Source organism: Vigna unguiculata, chromosome 3 (genome assembly GCF_037176805.1).
Source record: "Vigna unguiculata cultivar grain cowpea cultivar isolate G323 ecotype 2 chromosome 3, ASM3717680v1, whole genome shotgun sequence".
In the NCBI taxonomy this organism is placed as follows: Eukaryota; Viridiplantae; Streptophyta; class Magnoliopsida; order Fabales; family Fabaceae; genus Vigna; species Vigna unguiculata.
Genome location: NC_140794.1, coordinates 59,073,249 through 59,097,003, shown reverse-complemented (window position 1 = coordinate 59,097,003; position 23,755 = coordinate 59,073,249). Strand labels below are relative to the sequence as shown.

General features: G+C 38.0%; 3 protein-coding genes across 5 annotated transcripts; 1 reads left to right on the top strand and 2 right to left on the bottom strand.

Moving 5' to 3' along the window:
• Positions 1-318: 318 nt before the first annotated feature.
• LOC146887978 (uncharacterized) lies at positions 319-987 on the bottom strand. The gene has a single exon (XM_085670676.1). It carries the CDS (start codon positions 985-987, stop codon positions 340-342), a length of 648 nt encoding a protein of 215 aa, XP_085526802.1. The 3' UTR covers positions 319-339.
• Positions 988-3,883: 2,896 nt separating this feature from the next.
• On the bottom strand, positions 3,884-4,696 carry LOC146887977 (uncharacterized). The gene has a single exon (XM_085670481.1). The coding sequence runs from the start codon at positions 4,694-4,696 to the stop codon at positions 3,884-3,886; it is 813 nt and encodes a 270-aa protein (XP_085526607.1).
• An 8,065-nt stretch (positions 4,697-12,761) lies between these two features.
• DGK1 (diacylglycerol kinase1) lies at positions 12,762-23,430 on the top strand. 3 transcript variants are annotated; one of them, XR_014993807.1, is made up of 8 exons: positions 12,762-13,029; positions 13,347-14,876; positions 15,174-15,543; positions 16,198-16,274; positions 17,646-17,765; positions 21,886-22,050; positions 22,469-22,772; positions 22,990-23,430. XR_014993807.1 is itself a non-coding variant. In XM_028062871.2 (8 exons), exons 2-8 carry the CDS (start codon positions 13,713-13,715, stop codon positions 23,137-23,139), a joined length of 2,184 nt encoding a protein of 727 aa, XP_027918672.1. In that variant the 5' UTR covers positions 12,763-13,029; positions 13,347-13,712; the 3' UTR covers positions 23,140-23,430. The 3 variants fall into 3 exon arrangements, 2 of the variants coding, with proteins under 2 accessions (XP_027918674.1, XP_027918672.1); XM_028062871.2 differs by having other exon boundaries at positions 12,763-13,029; positions 22,469-22,606; XM_028062873.2 differs by lacking the exon at positions 21,886-22,050 and having other exon boundaries at positions 22,469-22,606.
• Positions 23,431-23,755: the final 325 nt, after the last annotated feature.

The following is a 23,755-nucleotide window of genomic DNA, read 5'->3' as shown; positions in this document are numbered from 1 at the left end:
TTGAACCCACAACCCCTCAATCACCATTCCAATGCATAACCACTTCAACCAATCATATTTCATGATAATTTCTACCATTTTAGGAGTTTAACATGATCTATACAATTCAATATATAATCGCACAAAAACATATAATTTAAATAACATTCAAGTGGCACACATAGGACTCGAACCCAAGTCCTCACACATAATAAAGTGCTCTCAACCACTTGAGCTAGCACTTTTCTACGTCATAGCTCCTCACATTTATTGCTTTAAATGTTCTCGCTACCCGTTCTAATTAAATAATAAATTAAATAACTATTTAATTTTCCCGGATCTTACATTACACCCCCCTTTTTAAGATTTTCGTCCTCGAAAATAAGACTTACCAGGGAATAAGTACGGATAGGATTGCTTCATGCGATCCTCCATCTCCCAGGTCATCTCCTGGGTAGCCTCATCCCACAGCACTTTCACAGTCTTAATCTCCTTCCCCCGCAGCTGTTTCACCTGTGAGTCCAGAATTCGCACTGGCCCAGTGCTCACCGTCAAATCCTCCCGAATCTGTATGTCATCCGACTCTAGTATGTGTGACGGATCTGCAACATATTTCCTCAACTGAGAAACGTGAAACACATTATGCAGATTCGTCAGGTGTGGTGGTAGGGCTATCTCATAAGCTGCAGCCCCAATTCTCCTCAGAATCTGATAAGGCCCAACAAACCTCGGTGTTAACTTCCTCGATTTGATGGCCCTCCCAATACCAGCCGTCGGTGTCACCCTGAGGAACACATGATCTCCAGCCTCAAACTCGAGAGGTCGTCTCCTCTTGTCCGCATAGGACTTTTGTCTGCTCTGTGTAGCCCTCATTCTCTCCTGGATGGCCCTAACCTTCTCAGAGGTTTGCTGTAAAAACTCAGGACCCAACACCACTGATTCTCCATCCTGGTTCCAACACAGTGGCGTCCTACACCGTCGCCCATACAACGCCTCATACGGAGCCATACCAATGCTGGTGTGATAGCTGTTATTGTATGTGAACTCCACTAAGGGAAGCATCTCACTCCAACTACCCATGTGGTCCAATACACAAGCCCTCAATAGATCTTCCAAGGACTGGATGGTACGCTCCGACTGACCATCAGTTTGAGGATGATATGCAGAACTCATCCTCAACTGAGTTCCCAACGCTGCCTGCAACGACTGCCAGAAACGAGATGTAAATCTCGGGTCTCTATCTGACACTATACTGGCCGGCACACCATGCAATCTGACCACCTCTCTCACATACAACTCCGCCAATCTGTCCATTGACCACTTCTGGTTAATAGCCAGGAAATGAGCACACTTTGTCAGTCTGTCCACTATTACCCAGATTGAGTCGTGCCCCTTTACAGACTTCGGCAAGTGAGTGACGAAGTCCATGGCAAACTATCCCATTTCCATTGAGGAATGTCCAATGACTCAAGTGTACCCCCTGGTCGCTGATGCTCAATCTTGGCCTTCTGACATACCAAACATGATGCCACGAAGTCAGCAATGTCGGTCTTCATCCCGTTCCACCAGAAGGACTGTTTCAGGTCGTGATACATCTTAGTCATACCTGGATGTATGCTAAGACGGCTTTTATGGCCCTCCTCTAAAATCTGTTTCCTCAACCTCCAGTCTCCAGGCACACAGATTCGATCTCTAAACCTCAGAATACCATCTGTCCCAATCCGGTAGTCTTTCCCCTTCTCAGTCCCTATCCAACTCACGAACTGCTGTAACTCAGCATCATTCTTCTGTCGATCCCTGATAACTCCCAGTACATCACTCGTCACTGTAAGCATTCCACATTTGATGCAATCCTCACTCAACTGCATACCCAGATTCATATCCCGGAGCTTCTCAATTAGCTCCAACTCCTTCACCATCATAGCTGAGATGTGCATCCGTTTCCGACTCAAGGCATCCGCAACCACATTAGCTTTACCAGGGTGGTAAAGCAACTCGAAATCGTAATCCTTGAGATATTCCATCCAGCGCCGCTGCCTCATATTGAGCTCCTTCTGATCGAACAGATATTTCAGGCTTTTATGATCACTGAATACCTGAAATTGGGAACCATACAAATAGTGCCTCCACGTCTTAAGAGCGAACACTACAGCAGCCAACTCTAGATCGTGGGTAGGGTAGTTTTTCTCGTGCACCTTCAACTGTCTAGAGGCATAAGCCACCGGCCTCTTCTCTTGCATTAATACACAACCTAGACCCTGATAGGATGCGTCGCAGTATACCTCAAACATCTTGCTGGTATCTGGAATAATCAGAATCGGAGCGGTAGTCAACCTCCTTTTCATCTCTTCAAAGCACTCGTCACATTTATCAGTCCACGAGAAGGGTTGATCCTTCCTAGTGAGTTGAGTTAATGGACTCACCATTTTGGAAAACCCTTCCACGAACCTCCTGTAATACCCAGCCAATCCTAAGAAGCTTCTGACTTCTGTTACAGTTTGAGGTCTCTCCCACTTCAACACTGTCTCAATCTTACTCGGGTCCACTGATATACCCCGTGAAGAAATTACGTGCCCCAGAAACTGCACCTCGTCCAACCAAAATTCACACTTGGACAATTTACCGTACAGCTGATGCTCCCTCAATACCTCCAGCACAGTTCTCAGATGATCAGCATGTTCTTCTTTAGTCCGTGAGTAGATGAGTATGTCATCTATAAACACCACCACGAATTTGTCCAGATACGGTCTAAAGATACGGTTCATGTAATCCATGAAGACAGCTGGGGCGTTCGTCACTCCAAAGGGCATCACGACATACTCGTAATGTCCATATCTCGATCTAAATGCTGTCTTCTGGACATCTTCTGGCTTGACTAAGATCTGATGATAGCCAGACCTCAAGTCAATCTTGGAGAATACTCCTGCCCCTCTGAGCTGATCAAGCAAATCGTCGATTCTAGGCAGTGGGTATTTGTTCTTTATCGTCAACTTGTTCAACTGACGATAATCGACGCACAGCCGAGAACTTCCGTCCTTCTTCTTCACTAATAACACCGGGGCTCCCCACGGTGATGCGCTGGGTCGGATGAATTTCTTCTCTAGCAGATCTTCTATCTGACTCTTCAACTCTGCTAATTCAGCTGGTGCCATTCTGTATGGCGCTGCCGACACTGGACCCGCTCCAGGGATTAGATCAATTGAGAAATCTATATCCCGGCTGGGTGGTAACTCGGGTATCTCATCTGGAAATACGTCGGCATATTCATCCACCACCGGTATTTTACTGATCTGCTCTTCTGTACTCATCTTCTTCTCCTGGGCCACTATCACGAAGCAAGTCGCCCCATTCTCCATCTCTTTCACTGCTTCTCCAGATGTCACCAACTCTATCCCCTCCGTCTCTGGGAACACAATTCTGCGCCGTCCACAATCAAGTACCACGTGGTTGATAGACAGCCAGTCCATTCCCAGTATGACCTCCAATCCCTCCAAGGGCAAACAAACTAGATTCACCTTGAAGCGTCTGCCCTCCACTTCCATCAAGCATCCAACACAGGCTGTGTTTGTTGAAACCTGTCCAGATGCGGGGGTCGAGACGATCAACTCGCATCCGAGGTCACGAGTGGACAACCCCAATCTCTTCACACAGTCATGGAATATGAAGGAGTGCGAAGCTCCTGAGTCAAATAACACTAGCACACTGTTACCAAAAAGCAAGCAATGGTCTAGAATCAGGTTACCTGACCGGGTGGCCTCTGTGCTGGTCATGGCAAAAACCCGGCCTGCGGCCCTTGGCCTGTCTGAAGAGGATGGCTGAGGTCGTGATGCTGGTGCAGTCTTCCTATTAGGACACCTATCAGCAAAGTGTCCTGGCTGATCACAGGCATAGCACTTACGAGTGCTCATGCCACTGCCTCCGCTGCGGGCGGGTCTAGTACAATTTCTCGCAGATGTTCACCCCCGCAGTTATAGCATCTGGGTTTCCATGAAGACGCGGTGGGTCTACTGTAGGGCTTTTTCTGGAATCTGCCCTCAGTACCACTCCTCTGTGTACGGTTCACCTGACTGGGTCCTTTCTCCAGCTGCTCTACACTCTTGGCCTGCTCCACCAAGATAGGGAACTCTCGCACCCTCAGTGGTACGATGAAACGCCTCAGTTCATGTTTGAGGCCGCCCTCAAACTTTCTACAGCGCCACTCCTCCGTCACCGTCTGGGAGTAGAATCTTGAGAGGTACTCAAACCTCTCCACATAGTCCTGTACGGACAAGTTCCCCTGCTGCAGGGTGAGAAACTCCGCCTCACGCTCATGCTTAGCGCTATCCGGGAAATACTTCTCCAAGAACCTCGCCCTGAAGCTAGTCCAAGTCACTTCTTCAGCGCGGTTTATCATCTGCTGCTGCATACCTATCCACCAATACTCAGCCTCGGTCACCAGCAGAAAGGTGGCGAAGTTAAGTTTCTGGGCCTCCGAGCACTCGATCACCCTGAATATCTTCTCGCACTCTCGGAGCCATGCATCCGCCTCATCTGGGGTGGCTTTCCCAGTGAATTTAGCCGGCTTGTGACGCATGAAGTCTTCCATCGTCACCGGCCTGATAGGTGGAATCATAGCTCGCGGTGGTGCTGCCACAGGCTGCATCGCATCCACCATCCTATGGATTGCATTAGCAATCTCATCAGCGCCAGCGGTATTCCTACGCCTTCTGTTCGCCATTGCCTGTGCACGCCACATATTTCAGCTGTTAAAATCAAACAGCTAAGGATTAAGTCATGCTCCATTAATTCTAGCAACTAACACACATCAATCAATTTCACACAACAAACGTAAGCTCACTCCCCAATTTGCCCCAAAAGCATCAAAACATTTGCTCTGATACCAAATGTAACATCCCTAAGGAATATTACTTAAAAAGAAATATTTAAAATAAAAATAATTGCATTAATTAATCGCCTCAATAAACATCCCAACGCGGGAAAATTCTTTTTCATTAAATTAGCGCGCCAAAAACTCATAATCAATTCATAATTCATTACAAGTTTCCAAAATTTGCATTTAAACATAATTACAATGAATCAAAACCCTAGAGCTAAGCCCATGCTAGCCCTCACTCCGCCATCTGAGTCTCCTCAGCACCACCTGTATCAACATCTGCTCCCGTGTAACGAATTACATGATCATCGCCACACACAAACAGAAAGGGTGAGCTGAGAAAAACAAAATAATAAACAGATAATACAAAACAGTTCATTCACCCATCTTAATCATTATCTATGAATCTTGGCCAAGACCCTAACCCCAAGACTTAACAGTCTTCAATCATACAATTGGTTAGCCTTGGACTCGGGAATCTGATGCTCACACGAACCTGCCCGCTCGTGGTCCTGCCTCTACGAACCTCCCCGCTCGTAGTCCTGCTCTACGAACCTCCCCGCTCGTAGTCCTGCTCTACGGACCTACCCGCCCGTAGTCCAACACATGTGATCCACCAGCCCCCGTACCTCCCCGCACGTGGCATCTCTCAACGTGAGCACGGAACATACGAACCTCCCCGCTCGTATCCCCACGTGAGAGTAACTCGATATGAACCTCCCCGCTCATATCATCACATGTCACACCATCCATGAACCTACCCGCTCATGGCACAGCATCTCCCGATCCAAGTATAGCATCATTGTCAATTAAAAGCAACACACACAAGTCATACCTGCAGCGCAATCGCCTGGCGCAACACCCAGCACCGCTAGGCTATACAGGTCCAGACCGCCTGGCGGTACCTACCCGCCGCCAGGCGCCAGCACCCCTCCAGCGCCACTGTTTTATCGTCACCGCCTGGCGGAGCACACCGTGCCGCCAGGCGCCTGCTCAGTGCAGACCATCTCACGCTAAGGCTATCGCCTGGCGGTCTACTGATAGATGAATTGATTATGAGTTTTTGGCGCGCTAATTTAATGAAAAAGAATTTTCCCGCGTTGGGATGTTTATTGAGGCGATTAATTAATGCAATTATTTTTATTTTAAATATTTCTTTTTAAGTAATATTCCTTAGGGATGTTACAGAAGCAACCGTCGGACCCCAAGTTACAGAGGACAATAAAATCACTTGGTACTGAGAAGGCCAAGGATTTTCTGATGGGAAGTGATGGGGTACTGAGATTCAGAGGCAGGGTTTGCATACCTGAAGATTTAGAGTTGAAAGGTACGATTCTTGAGGAAGGGCACAAGAGCCGTTTTAGCATGCACCCAGGCATGACTAAAATGTATCACGATCTGAAAGAATCGTTTTGGTGGTCGGGCATGAAACAAGATGTCGCTCGATATGTATCGTCATGTTTAACTTGTCAGAAGGCTAAGATAGAACACCAGAGACCGGGGGGAATGCTTAAGCAGCTCGAAATACCCGAGTGGAAATGGGATAGCGTCGCTATGGACTTTGTCACCCATTTGCCTCGAACCGTGAAGAACCACGATGCTATATGGGTGATAGTAGACCGTCTCACCAAGAATGCTCACTTCTTAGCAGTGAATTTGAGGATGTCTATGGTGAAGCTAGCACAGTTGTATATCAGTGAAATCGTGAGGTTGCATGGTGTGCCATCGAGTATAGTCTCTGATAGAGACCCAAGATTCACCTCTCGCTTTTGGCAGACGCTACAAGGTGCTATGGGTAGCAGGTTGGCTATGAGCTCTGCGTATCACCCTCAGACTGATGGGCAGTCCGAGAGAACTATCCAATCTCTTGAGGATCTCTTACGGACGTGCGTGCTAGACCATCTGGGTACGTGGGATGAGGTCCTACCTTTGGTAGAGTTCACATATAATAACAGTTTTCACACCAGTATTGGCATGGCACCTTATGAGGCCCTCTATGGCAGGAGATGTAGGACGCCTTTGTGCTGGTATCAGGATGGGAAATCAGTGGTGGTGGGACCAGAGCTTCTGAGGCAGACTACTGAGAAGGTCAAGCTCATCCAAGAAAGAATGAAAGCATCCCAGAGCAGGCAGAAATCATATGCTGATCAGAGGAGAAGACCTCTAGAGTTTGAACCAGGGGACCATGTTTTCTTGAGAATTACCCCGACTACTGGCGTGGGGAGAGTCATCCGTCAGAAGAAGTTGTCTCCTAGGTTCGTCGGTCCATACCAGATTCTGAGAAGAATTGGACCAATGGCATATGAGATTGCCCTACCTCCTCCCTTGGCCAACCTCCACCCAGTGTTCCATGTTTCTCAGCTCAGGAAATATGTTCCCGACCCTTCCCATGTACTTGAGATGGAAGATCTGCAGATCAGGGGAGATCTCACAGTAGAGGTTCAGCCCGTGGGTTTAGGAGATGTTCAGATGAGGCAACTCAAAGGGAAATCCATCAGACTAGTCCAAGTCATCTGGGACAAGAGGACCGGTGATTCCACTTGGGAATTAGAAGAAGATGTGAGAAAGTCATACCCACACTTGTTTTCTGGTAAGTTTCAATTTTCGGGTCGAAAATTTTTGTTGTTAGGGAGAATGTAATACCTCTCTTTTTGCCCTCTTCCAAAACAGAAGCACACTCTTCTTCCTCATTCCTTCCACTCTCCTCTGATACTCCAAACTCTCTTCCACTCCCCCTCCCTGTGCTGCCATCTCATCATTTCATTTTTCCCACTCAGATTCTGGGAGAACCAACCAACAGGAACCTCAGCAGCTTCCTCCCTCAGCTTCTAGTCTTCTAGGTAGGTCTCCTATCAAGAATTAAGTCCAATTCCAGCTAGAATTCGTTAGTTAATCTCTGGATTTCGAATCTGACCGTGTAATTCTTCCTTCTCCTTGTTGTGGTGATGAATTCTCATAGGTTAAACTGAAAACTCCGCTGTCTTGCCAATTTCTTGACTCCACCAAGTGAATTCTTGACAAATAGGTAAGGGAAGCTAACTCTTTAGCTCATTTTGATGTGGATTGTGTTTGAGAACGTTTTAATTACATGATTGTCCGTTGAAATGGTGTTGGATGTTGCTGGTGTGTGGTTCTGGGCGGGGAATAACTTTGGGCGAGTTTGCATGTGAAGAACAGGGAGGATTTCCTGATAGTTTCGCTTAGGCGAGTTGCTCTCGCCTGAGCGAGAATATCAGAAGAGCACCCCTGTCACTGCACGAAATCTCGCCTAGGCGAGTTGGAGTCGCCTGAGCGAGACAACCTCTCGCTTAGGCGAGCCAGCTTCGCCTGAGCGAGAATTCGTCCAGAACTTCTCTTTGCCACTGTAAGGGCTCTCGCCCAGGCGAGGGTAGCCCGCCTAAGCGAGATAACCTCTCTAGCTTAGGCGAGACCCTCTAGCCTAAGCGAGATCCCCTGCAGAAGGCTGGTTTTTCCCACTGTTTTGTTTCCTTAATGCTTGATTGGTTGCTTTAAGATGATGAGGATTGATAATTGTATGAGATATTTATGCATGTTAAACTGTATGCAGACATTGGGTGTGAATGTGATGTGAATGGAGTACGTTATAGTTAGGATTTCAAGGGAAATCCTAAGGTATGTGGTTTAGTGAATGTAAGGGCATGAGGACTCGGATTGGTGATATCCTGACGCTTCCAGTAACCATTAAAGACTCAAATAGAGTGTGATGGATTACGTCGGGGGAAGTAGCAGGAGGTCCTGGTCTATGATTCCGATCCATCATAGAGGTGATGGGATTTACCTTGAGAGTGGTCGGGTGAATACCCCTTGTGCCTAAGACTCTGCAGAGTTTAGGGGCCACTTCAAGTGCAGATCACCAAGAGCTCCAATGCCACTTACATAATCCGGATATTGAGTCTAGAACGACGTGTGGTGTATGGTCAGAAATAATTGGATGAGTTAGTGGATTGTGGAATGGAAGTTTGTTTTTCCGTCTTAGTATAAATTGTATGATTTGTTCCTTGTTCAAGTTAGCTTACCCTTCTAGTTTTATGGTGTTCTGTGTGTTTTCTACTTTTGCCATGATCGTCCTTATTGAATGGCGTGAGCAGATAAAAGTGCAGGTGAAGGCACACTTTTCCCGGACCGACGGTGAGTGAGTTCCTAGACGTTCCTCAGCTGTAATAGCCACCTGTTTCTCTAGTAAATGTTTAGGGTGTTTTGTAACCTCTAGTGATGTGGGCTGTACATGTTGATCAGTGTATGCATTTATTTTGGATGACTATATTAGATTATGTTGGCCTATATTATCATCTGCTTCTGAACCATTAAAATTTGAATGTTTTGTTTAATAATTTTAAAAACTATGAAAACGGGATGTTAGATATGGCGTTAACTAAAAATATTTATTTCCTTAATTTGTATATATTGTTTTCTAAAGTGAGGAGAGACGGTGTAACAACAATAAATGAGGAACATTCTATAGGTTTCTAGGTGTGGAGTGGAGAGTTGGCCAACGTGTTTAACACGCGTCTTCAGTATCTTCAGAATGACAACAACCCATCACATCACATTGCCGACGGTAAGGTGTCTTAATTACTCTTAATTACGAGACACTCACATCCACAATTTAATTTATATTAATTCATTAATAAAGAACATATATTTACTAACTTATTAATTTTAAGTTAGTGTTGTGTGTTAATAACAATTGACAAGAGAACGATTATTTCAGAACTATATATATATATATATATATATATATATATATATTAATTATGTTAGTTGTTGCTTTTATTGCAATGAAAAGTATATGGACCCTCAAACAAACATGGCATATGTTTTCATTCCTTTCTTAAAACTTTAATTATTTTTTACTAACAAAATCTCAAAATCTCTTTTCCTTTCTGTATATCTATCTATATATAATGAATATTTTTACAAGGTTACAATTATTTATAGTTTTTTATATCTAAATACAAAGAAAAAATAAAAAAAAAACACTTCACATTACTAATTGTTATAAATGAAAAATTTACTAAAAATTTATATCAAAGTTACGAAAAAATATTTGTATAAAAACGAGTTATAAAAATGCGTATTTTTTTATTTATTTTCGTAATATTATTAGTATACGGTATAAACACTTGTAATTTTTTCGAACATCACAATAACAATGTAACTATGTAATAAAAATGTGTACCCAAACAAATTACAAAAAAAATTTACAGTATTAACTGTTATAAACGGTGCAATTTAAAGAAGAAGAAAAAGAAAAGTTTTAAACAAACGTGAGATTATGTAGTTGCTTTTTAGTGGAATCTTCTTTTCATAGTTATATAGTTTTGGGCAGAGATATAAAAGAATTCGTATCCATAGTTATCTGCAGATAAAACTCGTAACGAGTAAGAAATAAATATTTGTAGGTAATGGGTACGAGTATCTTTTATATTTGTATGTTAATGAGGTGAGTAAGGATAGTATATCGGTATCCGTAGCTACCCATACCCGCTATACTCTAATTTAAATTAAAATAAATCATTAAAATATTAATACATTGATTTTGAATTAGTTATTTTTTATCAATTGATTTTAAAAAATTTTTCATTTATTTGTAAACTGTCATTCAAACTTATTTAAATGAGTTATTTTCATTTTGTTTGAAATGTATAAAGGTTATGCATTGTATTTTTATTTAAATTTATGATTATTTTGTTATTAAATTTTAAAATTTTCTTTTGTAAATACACGCGGGTACCCGTGGATATTCATGGATATTAAAGAAATATGCAGGTACTTGCATAACAAATACCCGTACAGATATGAATACAGATACGTGACAAATATTTATCCATCAGGTAGATTACGGAAGAGTTACTACCCGTACGGTTGACATTCCTAATTTTGTCAAATTTTTTTAAAATTCGTTAAAAGCTAACATTTTCTAATTAAAATAAATACAAATATATTATGCAATTGGTTTTAGATATATATATATATATATATATATATATATTTTGGTAAATAAATTTTTAAAATTTATTAAAAATAACATTTTCTAATTAAAAAAAAAACACTCAAACAAATAGTTATAAAAGGGTTTAATTATGCCTTTGGTCCCCATTTTGGAGTCAAAATCTCAAAATGGTACCCAAATTTTTAAAAGTCTCAAAATAGTCCCCTTTTTTGTTGAAACGTCTCACGTTTGTCCTTGCCGTTAAGTCAACGTTAACGCCGTTAGAGGGAGTGCCTTCCTCGATTTTTTGAATTTTTTTATTAATTTTTTTGAATTTTTTTAAAAATATTTAAAAAATTGCCACGTGTCAAGCTGTCATCGTGCCACGTGGCAGTGACAGTGACACGTGTCAGTATTACGCCACGTGTCATTTTCTTAGTCTTAATTTGGTCCCTTTATTTTAATTTGTCTCAATTTAGTCCCAATTTTTGTAAAAATTAGCAATTTTGTCCTTCTCCAAATTGAAATCAAATTTAATTTCTGTATAAATGTACACAAATATTTCCATCAAAATTGATATTTCAAGTAAATATTTTTAACCAAATTAAGTTCATTTAATTAATATTTTACATTGAACTTTATTTAAAATGGTTTAAAAGTTGTTAATAGAAAATAAATTCATAAATTACCTAGTTCATGTTACAATAAAACACATATAAATTTAAAATTTTAAAATAATTTTAAGTAAAGTTGAATGTGAAACATAATTTTAACTAAACTTAGCTATGTTAAAAATATATAATAAAAATATCAATTTGAATACAAATATCAAATTTAATAAAAATATTTGTATAACATTTATATAAAATTAAATTTTGTTTCAATTTGAAGGGAGACAAAATTGCTAATTTTTACAAAAATTGGGACTAAATTGAGACAAATTAAAATAAAGGGACCAAATTGAGACTAACAAAATGACACGTGGCGTAATACTGACACGTGTCACTGTCACTGCCACGTGTCACTGTCACTGCCACGTGGCACGATGACAGCTTGACACGTGACAATTTTTTTATTTTTTTAAAAAAATTCAAAAAAAAATAAAAATAAATAAAAATAAATAAAAAAATTCAAAAAATTCAAAAAATCGAGGAACTGACACGTGGCACTCCCTCTGACGACGTCAACCTTGACTTAACGGGAAGGACAAACGTGAGACGTTTCAACAAAAAAGGAATCATTTTGAGACTTTTAAAAATTTGGGTATCATTTTGAGATTTTGACTCCAAAATGAGGACCAAAGGCATAATTAAATCTTATAAAAGATGTATAATCTTATATGGTTTTTATATAATAATGATATAGATATACTAGTGTTTTAACTTGTACTTCAAACGAAGAAAAAATATATTTGAACTAAAGTTGTTGTAAATGAAGCCTGAAGGGGTTTGAGTACAAATATCTATGTTCTTAATAGGTAAATGGAGAAATACTAATCGAAATTCTGGTTAAATTATTAAGATTAAACCTGCAAGAATATAACATTAAAGAAGTGAGAATCCTAACATGAAGTGAAAATAAGATAATATTTTTAACATTTAACATACATTTACAAACGTGATAATATTGATTTAAGAGACCAATTAAATCATGTGGCTACCTTTTCTTTTATAATAATCAGTGAGTGAGAAAAAATTAATTAAAAAACAATTTTAAAAACGTAATTAAAAAAATTGGAAAACTAAGTAAAAATGATAAAAAACTTGAATAAAACCACAAGTAATTTAATCTGACTGTCGAAGTGTATGATAAAGAGAATTGTCTAGTGTCGAGGAATACACGTGGCTTAGTAAAACAGAACGGAGGAATCCAATTCCTATGGAGATTCTTCCATGTCACATTAGAGCACAGAATCTTCCCCAAACAAACAAGTTACAAAATAATTATAAAAAATATAATTTCACTCTAATAAGTTATATGAAGCGCCTCAAAAGCAAAAGAGAGAATCAGATTTAATTTTCTGAGTTTTTCATTTCTATAAATTTTTTCTTTTCTTCCCTATTAAGAAAAAGGAACGTTCTGTTTGGGACTTGCTTGCATAGATTGTATCTTTCTCCATTTTTAATCACTCGCCTCATCTCCGAGTATAACTTTCTTCCTCAATCAACTAGGGTTTGATCCAACCCATCAGGTTCACCTCGATTTCTCAGACGCATCCGCAACTGTAAGCTACTTTGTGATCAATTGTTAATTATCGTTTTTTTTTTTAATTTTTAATTGATGCTATAGCTGATTGGATGAGTCGCGTGTCTGTTTGGTTTCTGAGAATTGAGGCTCGCGCATTCGATGCTCTATAAACTGTGTTTTTTGAAATGCAGCATTTTAGTTTTAAATGTCATATGGATATATACTTCTTTATTTTATTTTATTTTATTATAGTTATGATATATGATGAAGATGAACAACACATAGTTGCCACAATATGTTGGAAAATTGTTTTTCTCCCCCTTTTTTTAATTTTCCTGATTTTTTTGGATGTAGGTATTCTGTATGCTTGTCGTTCATACCCTTACTGGGGCTAGGAAGTTTGGAGTTAACAAGCAGAGATTGGCAGAAGATGCTTTTGAGAAAAAATCGGGATGAAGAATCGCTATCTTGTTTAATATGCTTCTTGAGAGAAGGAGGATGAGTGTTCATGTATTATACAGAGTGGAATTTCCTATGTATGAATTTTGTTCGAAGAATGAGACTTATGTGGTGTGATTTCTGTATGTTGTTTAGACACACCGAGGTTTATGATCTTAATTAGGAATTTGTCGTAGTTAACTTGGATTGTCACACAACCAAGCAAATTATAGTATTATAAAACTAATACAGTTGCATCTTTTAGAATTATATAGTCTAGGAATGGATGATGATAGAGATTTTGAGTTGTTCTTTTACAGTTGGAATGCAAAGAATCCAACTGATCGGCTTTTCTTTGTATCTTGTTTTGTTGCTGCTCTTGTTGGAATATTGACCATAGCCTACACGGCCTTTCAATGGAGGAGAAACATCAATCTAAGTTGGATGAAAGCCATAGCTAGATCTAAAAAAAACCCAAAGGCGAGGCACAAAGTTCCTGTGGCCCCTCATGCATGGGAGTTAGAATCCGTGTCTCGTGCAAAGAATTTAAACTGCTGTGTATGTTTTAAGTCCATGTCACCCTCTCAAACACTTGGGCCTATAGTGGCTTCTGAAGGCTTCATCCACCGTTGCTGTATTTGTGGTGCTGTGGCTCATTTAAGCTGTTCCTCTAGTGCCCACAAGGACTGCAAGTGTGTTTCAATGATTGGATATGAGCATGTCACACACCAATGGGCTGTTCGTTGGACAGATGTAGCTGACCAACCTGACGAAACTGCTCTCTGTAGTTACTGTGAAGAGCCATGTGGTGGGACGTTCCTCAGTGGTTCTCCTATATGGTCGTGCTTGTGGTGCCAACGTTTAGTACATGTTGATTGTCATAGTACAATGTCTAATGAAACGGGTGATATTTGTGATTTGGGCCAATTTAGAAGATTGATACTATCACCACTGTATGTGAAGGAATTAAACTGGAACATGCCAGGTGGATTTTTGAGCTCAATTACTCATGGGGCAAATGAGATAGCATCTTCTGTTCGGGCAAGTATTCGGAACCAGAGCAAAAAGTACAAGCATGAAAATGAGCAATCTGTCGAATCAGGGAATACTGAGAGCATTGGTGAAATGTCCACAGAAAGTACAGGTAATTCTCATCAAATACAGAATGGTCATCATGAAATGGATGAAAAAGGGAGCTCAAATAAGGAGGTACGACATCAAGATAGTGAAGTAGAAAATAAGATGGATAGAAAACCCAGTCTTGGACGCAGTTCATCAATCAATCAGAGGGATGAATCCCACACGTTAGGAGTGAAGCAGAAATATGATTTGGTTGATTTGCCTCCAGATGCAAGACCATTGTTAGTTTTTATAAACAAAAAGAGTGGTGCCCAACGAGGAGACTCACTCAGGACACGTCTGAACATTCTTTTAAATCCTGTTCAGGTTTGTTACTCTGCTGCTTTTTACAATATGTGGTTATCTTTGAGTATAGACCATTGGTTCAAAATGTTCCCTGCATTGTTTGCACCCTTTTTCAAGTGTTTTTGCTTTGGGCTAGCTGAGTTAACCAAGCTGCTACTATTCATCAAACACTCATGTCTTCATAAAAAATGACAAAATACTACAAGATTACTCTTCTATTGGTGTACATGAAAGCCTCCGAAATTGCAAATACAGTTCTCTTGTTGGAAATATACTCTTTGACAACATGATTTCGAAGCCTTTGTTTGTTTTGATTAGGTGTTTGAATTGAGCTCAACACAGGGGCCAGAAATGGGACTGTATTTATTCAGAAAGGTGTCTCACTTCAGAGTTCTTGTATGTGGGGGAGATGGTACTGTTGGTTGGGTTCTGAATGCGATAGACAAGCAAAATTTTATTTCCCCTCCTCCAGTTGCTATTCTTCCTGCTGGTACAGGAAATGATCTTGCTAGAGTTTTGTCCTGGGGAGGTGGCATGGGTCCAGTGGAGAAGCAAGGGGGCCTTAGTACATTTTTGCATCAAATAGAACATGCTGCTGTTACTGTTCTTGACAGGTGGAAGGTAACAATTAGTAATCCACAAGGAAAGCAGCAGCTGCAACCCACAAAGTTTATGAACAATTATCTTGGTATGTGAACTCACATTTCTCATGGTTACTGTTAATTACATTAAAATTTGTTGATTGTAGTTTAAAGCATCTGGAAAGTCAGCTTGTCAATCTTTGATAGGCAGAGCTAGTTTCTTCATGGTAGGGATTGGATGTTGGGTGGGTTAATAGATGTAGAGAAAAATGTCATTAGGATTCTGGAGTTTGATTTAATGATCTGGTATTCTTGTTTGACTTTGAATCTGCTTGAAGCAAATCAATGGGTTGACTGTCTTGATTTTGTTCGTCAAGTTTGATTCTACTCACATTGTGTTGGGTATTTGAAATGAGGTTTAACATATGTGAATTTGGGTATTCAATTCAGGTGCAAATTTGTCCTCGCTAATGGATTTACTTGAATTATAATAAGTTGCTATTCTTTGTCTGCTTTTTTCTAACATTAATTGTATACCACTTGCATTTTGTTAGATTACACCTTTTGCTAATTGTCTAGCTATGATAGCATGTGTATGGATTAACTTGTTTTAGGAAAATAATCGTTATTTGTTCTGCATTTTCTCAAGAGTTTTTGAGAAAATAAGGAGAACTGTTTTTGTTAATGTATGCTTTCCCAAGCACGCACATCTCTGTCCATCATTTTGACTAGTTCTGAATCTAACGAATATTTGGTTTTAGGAATTGGTTGTGATGCAAAGGTTGCTTTGGACATTCATAATCTGCGTGAAGAGAATCCAGAAAAGTTTTATAACCAGGTATTTGGTCTCTAATCGGAACTGATATTTTAATTGATTGGCTAGTTTTAGTTGTGTATTAATAGAAGGGTAGTTGTGTGGTATAAAATTGTTATTGTTATTCTTATTGTTTTTCTTGTTCCGTATAAGATATCTTTCTTTCAGTTAGTTGGAGTTTAGTTACATTAGATTAGTTTTGGCTTGGATTGAGAAGTTCTGTTCTGTTGTGCTGCTGCGGGAAAGTATTAAGAAATATATATGCTGTTAAATATGGAAAAATAAGCATATATCGATGATATTGTTTTTGAGTATTACTATCTTAGTTATTATTTACCACTAATATTTTAGCTTATACATTGCATATAATGAAATGTTTATTTTTATGTAATAAATGAAATTTATAATGAAAATATTTATTTATATATAATGAATAATTTAAATAGTGATCTATTTTTTGAAACTATTCACAATTTTTAAAAATATTATTAAAATATATTTTGGAGATAGAGAAGAAAGAGAGTGGACTGAAACACATGAGTTATTAAAAAGATAAAATGTAGAGATAAAAGTCAGCATAATTATTGTGGTAGTATGGCATGTGACACTTGTTTATCTCTTTGTGACTTGGACATTAAATTTTGAGCAAAAATTAAACATGGTTCTTTTAGCTTGATCCGATCATGGCCCAATCATGCTTTGGAAAAAAACCCACTAAAATCCTAAAAGCTGCCCTTGGTCATGTGCTTCATAGTTCACAACTCGCATCAAGTCAGTTAGCCTGTTTTGCCACTTCTACACTATTGAGAAACTCTTACAAACTTTACCCAGATGCCACGCTAGGTTTAATCTATTGACATTTTGTCGAGCTGTCAAGTAGTATTTGTTATTAATTATCTACTATTCTGAGACCCAATATAGAGAACTAGTATCCTTTCATTTGTCTTTTAATAATAATAGTTAAATATAGATAATATCTCATTTAGGCAGGTTTTGGTGTGGATCTTGTTAAGAATTTGTTTGAGTGTACGTGTTTGTTATAAATATATTGTATTCCTAAATCATTATCAATGAAGAATCAGAATTATTAATTTTACCTTTTAGATGTATTATATTTAGTAGTGATATAATAGTTATCCTTCTCATTATTATCAGTGTTTTTGATTTGTGGGACACCCTTTCTATGTGATGAAATGACCTTTCGTTTCAAGTTTGTTTTATTCTCACGAAGAATTATGTCAACTAGTAATCAGTTGACTTTTATCATTTGAAACCTTATAGTAGAAGTTTATATTAGTATTATGCACTGCATTATTTCAGTTATCTTAATATGCTTACATTGATCTTATGCAATGGAAGTTCTAGATTAAATGCTGAAATTACTCTAACGTGCAGTTTATGAATAAAGTTCTATATGCAAGAGAGGGTGCAAAAAGCATTATGGATAGGACATTTGCGGATTTACCTTGGCAGATTCGTGTTGAGGTGGATGGAGTTGAAATTGAGGTCCCTGAGGTGAGTTTGTTAGGTATAAATAAACTTTATTGGGATCATATCACTCTTTCTGGTTAAATTGCTTAGACTACATATTTCTTTTTTGGTTTGATTATTCTGTACATCCTTGATATATTTGCAAATTTTTAAATAGTTATCTAAACTAAAGAAGTAGGTTCTTGGGATTACTTTTTGGCCGCTTGAAATCGCCACAAAATAACAATTTGTGGTGGTTAAAGAAATATTAAGAACACTATTAAAAAATTTACATGATCAAGGACCAAACGAATACAAAAATTTGGGTACCTATTTGATAACTCAAAGAATTCAATGAGCAAGTGATGAGGTCCTCCTTAGGACACGAAGGATCTAACAATTCTCCGAAGGACCAAAACAGGAACAAAAGTGTATAATGAAAATCAAATGGACAAGGGGAGAAGAATGAAAGAACATGTCACCGATGCATAAAGGATAAGTGCATTGTTGATTCACCCTTTGAAGAAGCTCTTCAAGATAAGAACATAAACTAAAATTATCAACCTCTCAAGATACTTGAATAGTAGTTGACAATGTTGGAAAGTTTCAAAAGGCAGTGGACAGCTGCAAACGGAGGTGGACAGATGCAGACAGCAGTGGCTACGTTTGGCGAACAAGACAAGACAATCCAAAGTGGGAAGCGGGTCGATCCCGCTCTGATACCAACTTGAGATTAAACAGAGAGAAATATATTTCTAGAGGGCTTGAAGGACCCTTCTTATGTTCTTCTACTTATATTGATTAAGAGTTGATACAATAGGGAGATGGAAGGTCAAGGGACTACCCTAGACTGCTAGCTACAAAACTAGAAGCAATAATTAGAGATAACCCAACACACTACTCCCTACTTTAATCCTAGTGACTAGACTAACATAAGTAGACTTAATAACTATTCCAACATCCTTGATAAAGCATATGCTACTACATTAGCCTATTTTTTTGCTTGTATTTAATCACATAAGGGAACTTTTCTATAAATTTTACCTATTTGGCATGTCTCTTGTTAAGCTTGTCTTGATCTTTCAAATGTTTAAGGGATTTACAATTTCAATGAATCACTATGAAGATTGTCATATGTCAATAATTGACGTGGCCTTTAATTTTTCCTTTAAATGAGATATAAGCTGCCTCTCTTGAAGTAACACTATCCTTATCCCCACTCTCGAAGCATCACAATTTATTTCAAAAGATTTAGCTGTTGAAAGGGCAAGAATTGGTGTGAAGAAATATTCCTTTAATTTTTGAAAGGCAGTATCTTGATTTTCACTCCATTGGAAACATTTTTCTTAATTACATCATGAGGCTATAGTGTAGCATTTAAAACATTTTATGCTACTTTATTTTTCTTGGGCTTTAGAGATGATGGTGGTGTGTGAACGTTAATGGTTTAGAAGGTGTTTGAGAATGTTTTTAAAAGGAAGAATACTTGGATCCTTGAAAGAAAATACTTCATTTCTTGATCTTTCTTTACCTTTCCATGGAGTGTGGTTGAAACTTTGTTTCTTGTCGGAACTTCTTGAGTTGTTGATCTACTTTGGTAGCTTGATGTACAAGTTCCTTCAAGGTTCTATGTTCTTGAAGTCCTAGTATGTCTTGTATGTCACAATTCAAGTTGTTTAGGAACCTTGCCATGGTAGACTTCATGCCTTCTTCCATCTCACACTAAGAGTAACACTTCCATTTCCTTGTAGTATTCTTCCACCCTAGTACCTTAACCTTTGAAGATGAAGTATAAATTCCTTTTTTTAGTAGTATGGTACAAACCTTTCTCTTAAGCATGTTTTTAGGGCAAACCATGTGAATATCTATAATATATTTTCCTTAGCTACATCACTTAGAATTTGGTAAAAAAAACTTCCAAGCTTTGTGGTGGTGATCTTGACCATGTTCAACTCACTAAGATGATACATATAAAAGACTCCACTTTTCTATCTCACTCAATATACAACTCTTATTGTGGTTAAAATCGAGATTTAACTCATAAAATTGTAAGATCATACAATTTTGTATAGTATTTTCAATTCATATCCTACACATGATCGTGATATAATAAATTCGCTAGCATGGGTGACTAAAATCATTAGAATCGTCAAACAAATTGTAACATTGTATGGATTGCCATATGTTCTAAGTTGTCTGTTTGCACCACAAGTTCACCTTTTTGGGTGAATGGATTAAGTTTAAATAAAATCTAAACCTAATTAAAACTTAATGCAATTAAAATTCACCATGTTATGTTCTGTCAGTTGGAACACTATTCAATTAGGTAATTAATGCAATTAAAGTTAACTTTTTTTGCACTTGCAACACTTATTCACTTTCTCCGTGAATGAGGTTTTTACATTATGTTTAGGGAATTTTTTTTTCTTGCAAGTTTCTTCCACCTTTTACTCTTGTTCTTTGGGGTTCTCTTTCTTCACAATCTTCAAATTCTCTTTGACTATGGTAGAAGGGAGGAGTTTTTGAAATTCTCGTTTTTCTCTCCCTTCTTTCTTCTCTTTATATTCTTTCTCTTCTTGCTTCTCTTTGTATTCTTTCTTTCTTTTTTCTTTAAATCTCTTTCTCTCTTAGAATCTCTCTTTCTCTTTCTTTTATTTCATTCCTATCTCGCAATTCTTGATTTATCTTGTATCTTTCCATTTCTTGTTGCATGCCATTCATTTGAATTATCAAGTTGGTCTCTCTTGGTTGAAGAGGAGGAGGAGATCTCTTTAAAGACATTGCTACAAAACAAAGAAAACTAAAATTATGTTTGGGGTTGGAGTAAAATCTTGATGACTCCTCTTAGTTTTTAAAACTCAAACGTTTAGGTTTTCATTATAATTTTGTGTAATGGTTAGGATCACTCTTTTTCACCAAAAAGGTAAAAGAATTTGATAAGCTTTTTTCTTATATCAAATCAAGAAAGCACATATTCAAATGAAAGAGAAGCAAATCAATGCAACATTTATGAAATTTTTAAAAAGATGACAACTTTGAAGACCAAACTTAATGGAGTTTTAAAGACAAACTAAATATGCTAAAAAGAAGAAAAAGGTTAAACCAAATTAAGGTATTGTCAAACTAACACAGGGAAGAAAAGAAAATAAATAAACTCAAAGGGTATCCTAAACAATTAGAATTACCAAAGAAAACGGGCTAAGACTGCTCCAAAAAAATTAGTTATCTAAAGACATTTCAAATTTTGTAATGATCCAATTCGGTGAAGTCCAATAATTTCAACAGGGATTTTTGTCGAAGATTTTATGGGTAAGGGATCTTTGGAACTTTTGTTTCCCAAACATTAAACCACTCTATTTTTACTTTCTTTTTCTTCAGATTTTGTTTTTTTACCACACACTTTAATTCCTTTTGATCAGTACTGAAAATTTAAATCTACACTTAACTCAAACTTAAATTAAATTTTCAATGTAAGAATTGACTACACTTGGATCTAATGGTTTTAAGTTCCAAATAAGTTTCAATAAAAACAGACTTCGGAAAGCTTTCAAAAGAACCTTGTCATGGAAGCAACTTCTCTAAAGATGAGAGAATGATTACTCTATTCCTACACAAGATTGTCCAAGCTCTTTAACAAGAGAACTAAAGAAAAATGGCAGACTCAAAACAAGAAAGGTAGATTCAAACTAGATTAACCTAGCATTCAAACATACCCATAAATAATGTATATGTTTCAGCCGAGTTGCATAAGAAATGGGTGCAAAACTTGATTAATGGTTTTTCTTGTAAAACAAGACAAATAACATGTATAGGAAAATTAGTAGAAGTTTCTGCGTTAAGAAAATTGAAAGAAAACATGCATCAATTTTCACATGTCTAGTAACTAAATCGACTACCTTTTTAATTGGTGTAAATCAGTTAAAATAGGGTCGGAGGTACCTTTTTTAATTGGTGTAAATCAGTTAAAATAGGGTCGGTAATAATATTTTTTCTGTTGTGGGCATGGGGGTTTACGTTTGGGACAAGAGGTCAAAGTAATTTATTCAATTTTTTATACTCTAGAACTTCCCTTTTTAGTTTCTTTTACACATCAATCTAGCCCCCCGAAAATAAGAGCATGGCCCCTTTGCTGAATTATAAAAATATTGGTTTTCAATTGGTTCAGGATGCAGAAGGCGTGCTTGTTGCAAATATTGGGAGTTACATGGGAGGTGTAGATTTGTGGCAAAATGAGGACGACAATTATGATAATTTTGATCAACAATCTATGCATGATAAGGTACTTGAAGTTGTAAGCATATCGGGAACATGGCACCTGGGAAAACTTCAGGTAAAATGCATTCTGGATTCCATACTAGTGATACATGACTAGTATGTACACGATACTAGCTAAAGGATCTACTACTTGAGATTTGACTTTAGTTTAAAGAATATGCCGGTGACTCTTTTTTCTTCTTCTGGGTTTAAATAAAAAACACAAACGGAACTAATAGAATAACTAAAGCATGAAAGTGCTTTCTTTCTTTTGTTGTTTTAAATCATGGTTTGTGTGGAGGTGGAACTGCATCTCATTTGTATTAAGTGTGTGGATGTTACCTTTGCTTTATTTCAGTATCATTTTAGCTCTCTTTGATAATTCATTTGAACCGCTGGATTAAGACATGATTTATTTGTCTAAACTCTAGGGAGTTATTTGACCTATGAAATCATGAAAGCTCAAATTCCTGACAATGACTTTGTCAAAACAGGTAGGGCTTTCTCGAGCTCGAAGACTTGCACAAGGACAGTCAATTAAGATACAATTGTTTGCCATGTTTCCTGTTCAAATTGATGGAGAACCTTGGTTTCAGCAACCCTGCACAATTGCCATAAGCCATCATGGCCAGGTTATCATTCTAGAACTGCTGCGCTGTACATAACAGGCAGCATCAACTCTTTCTTGAAGTGCAGCTTGGTATCCTTGTACTGTTTGTATAATAACTGAATTTCAGCATGTTTTGCAAACCTGTACGAACTGGCAATAATCTGCTTACCCGGTTTTAATAATTTATGGTGAGAAAACTACCAATATCACTGAAATTAACAAATTCTCTATATCCTAAACGATCGATACTGCTACGAAAAAATAATACGACAACATATATTTTTGTCTCATTTAAAGTAGAAGTTTCTGATCTTTTTATCCTTTTATATTATTGATTTATGACTGTTCCACCTATGACATGCGTCAACATCTGTTGGCTTATTCTCCTTTATTGTGGTTGTTCAGGCTTTCATGTTGAAGAGGGTGGCTGAGGAGCCTCTTGGCCCTGCATCTGCAATAATTGCTGAAGTACTTGAGAATGCTGAAACACACAATGTAATTAATGCTTCACAAAAGAGAGCTCTTCTTCATGAAATGGCGCTGAGGCTGTCCTAAAAATATCTCGCCACCCTGTGAAAATGATTAGAGATTTTTGTATTTCTTTTGAAATATATTTTACTCACCATGTGTATTACTACTACTCCTTTCTGAATCTTTTGTCTAAACTTCCTGCTACTTCTGAAGCAGGCTTGTGTATTATGAATCTTTACACGATGGAAAGAATGGAATCAGCTACACAGTTATATGTAAACCAATTACCATGCCCCCATACAGCAAGAAACTTACGTGTGCTATGTATGTTCACTATTTTATCTATTACATACATTGTTAGAGGATGTTGTCTTAGATTTCACTCCAGAATATAGTAAATGGTTGCGACTCAGAAGAATATTTTAAGCACGAGCACCTTATTTTAATTGTTTATCAGACCGTAAGTAAAAAACTTCGCTCAACTGAGTTGCTAGTGTTACCTTTGCATAACCAAAGCGAGAGGCTCTTGTCAAAATGCTTTTGAGGGTCGGTATATCCCCTCGTCACTTTCGTCCTTCTTTCCGAGTAGACCTTTAACTTTCAACCACAGACGTGTAACGAAACCTTTTTCTCTTGTTCTTCGTGTGCATGCTCGCTTGTCTGGTACTTTTGGACTGGAAATTCTTTTTGGTGTTTTTAT

Bases quoted from the DNA above. Each gene is read 5' to 3' on its own strand.
- LOC146887977 (XM_085670481.1), bottom strand. From the start codon at position 4,696: ATGGCGAACAGAAGGCGTAGGAATACCGCTGGCGCTGATGAGATTGCT.
- LOC146887978 (XM_085670676.1), bottom strand. From the start codon at position 987: ATGGCTCCGTATGAGGCGTTGTATGGGCGACGGTGTAGGACGCCACTG.
- DGK1 (XM_028062871.2), top strand. From the start codon at position 13,713: ATGGATGATGATAGAGATTTTGAGTTGTTCTTTTACAGTTGGAATGCA. The intron at 15,544-16,197 runs GTATGTGAACTC...ATTTGGTTTTAG, and splicing joins GTTTATGAACAATTATCTTG to GAATTGGTTGTGATGCAAAG. The intron at 22,607-22,989 runs GTTATCATTCTA...GTGGTTGTTCAG, and splicing joins CCATAAGCCATCATGGCCAG to GCTTTCATGTTGAAGAGGGT.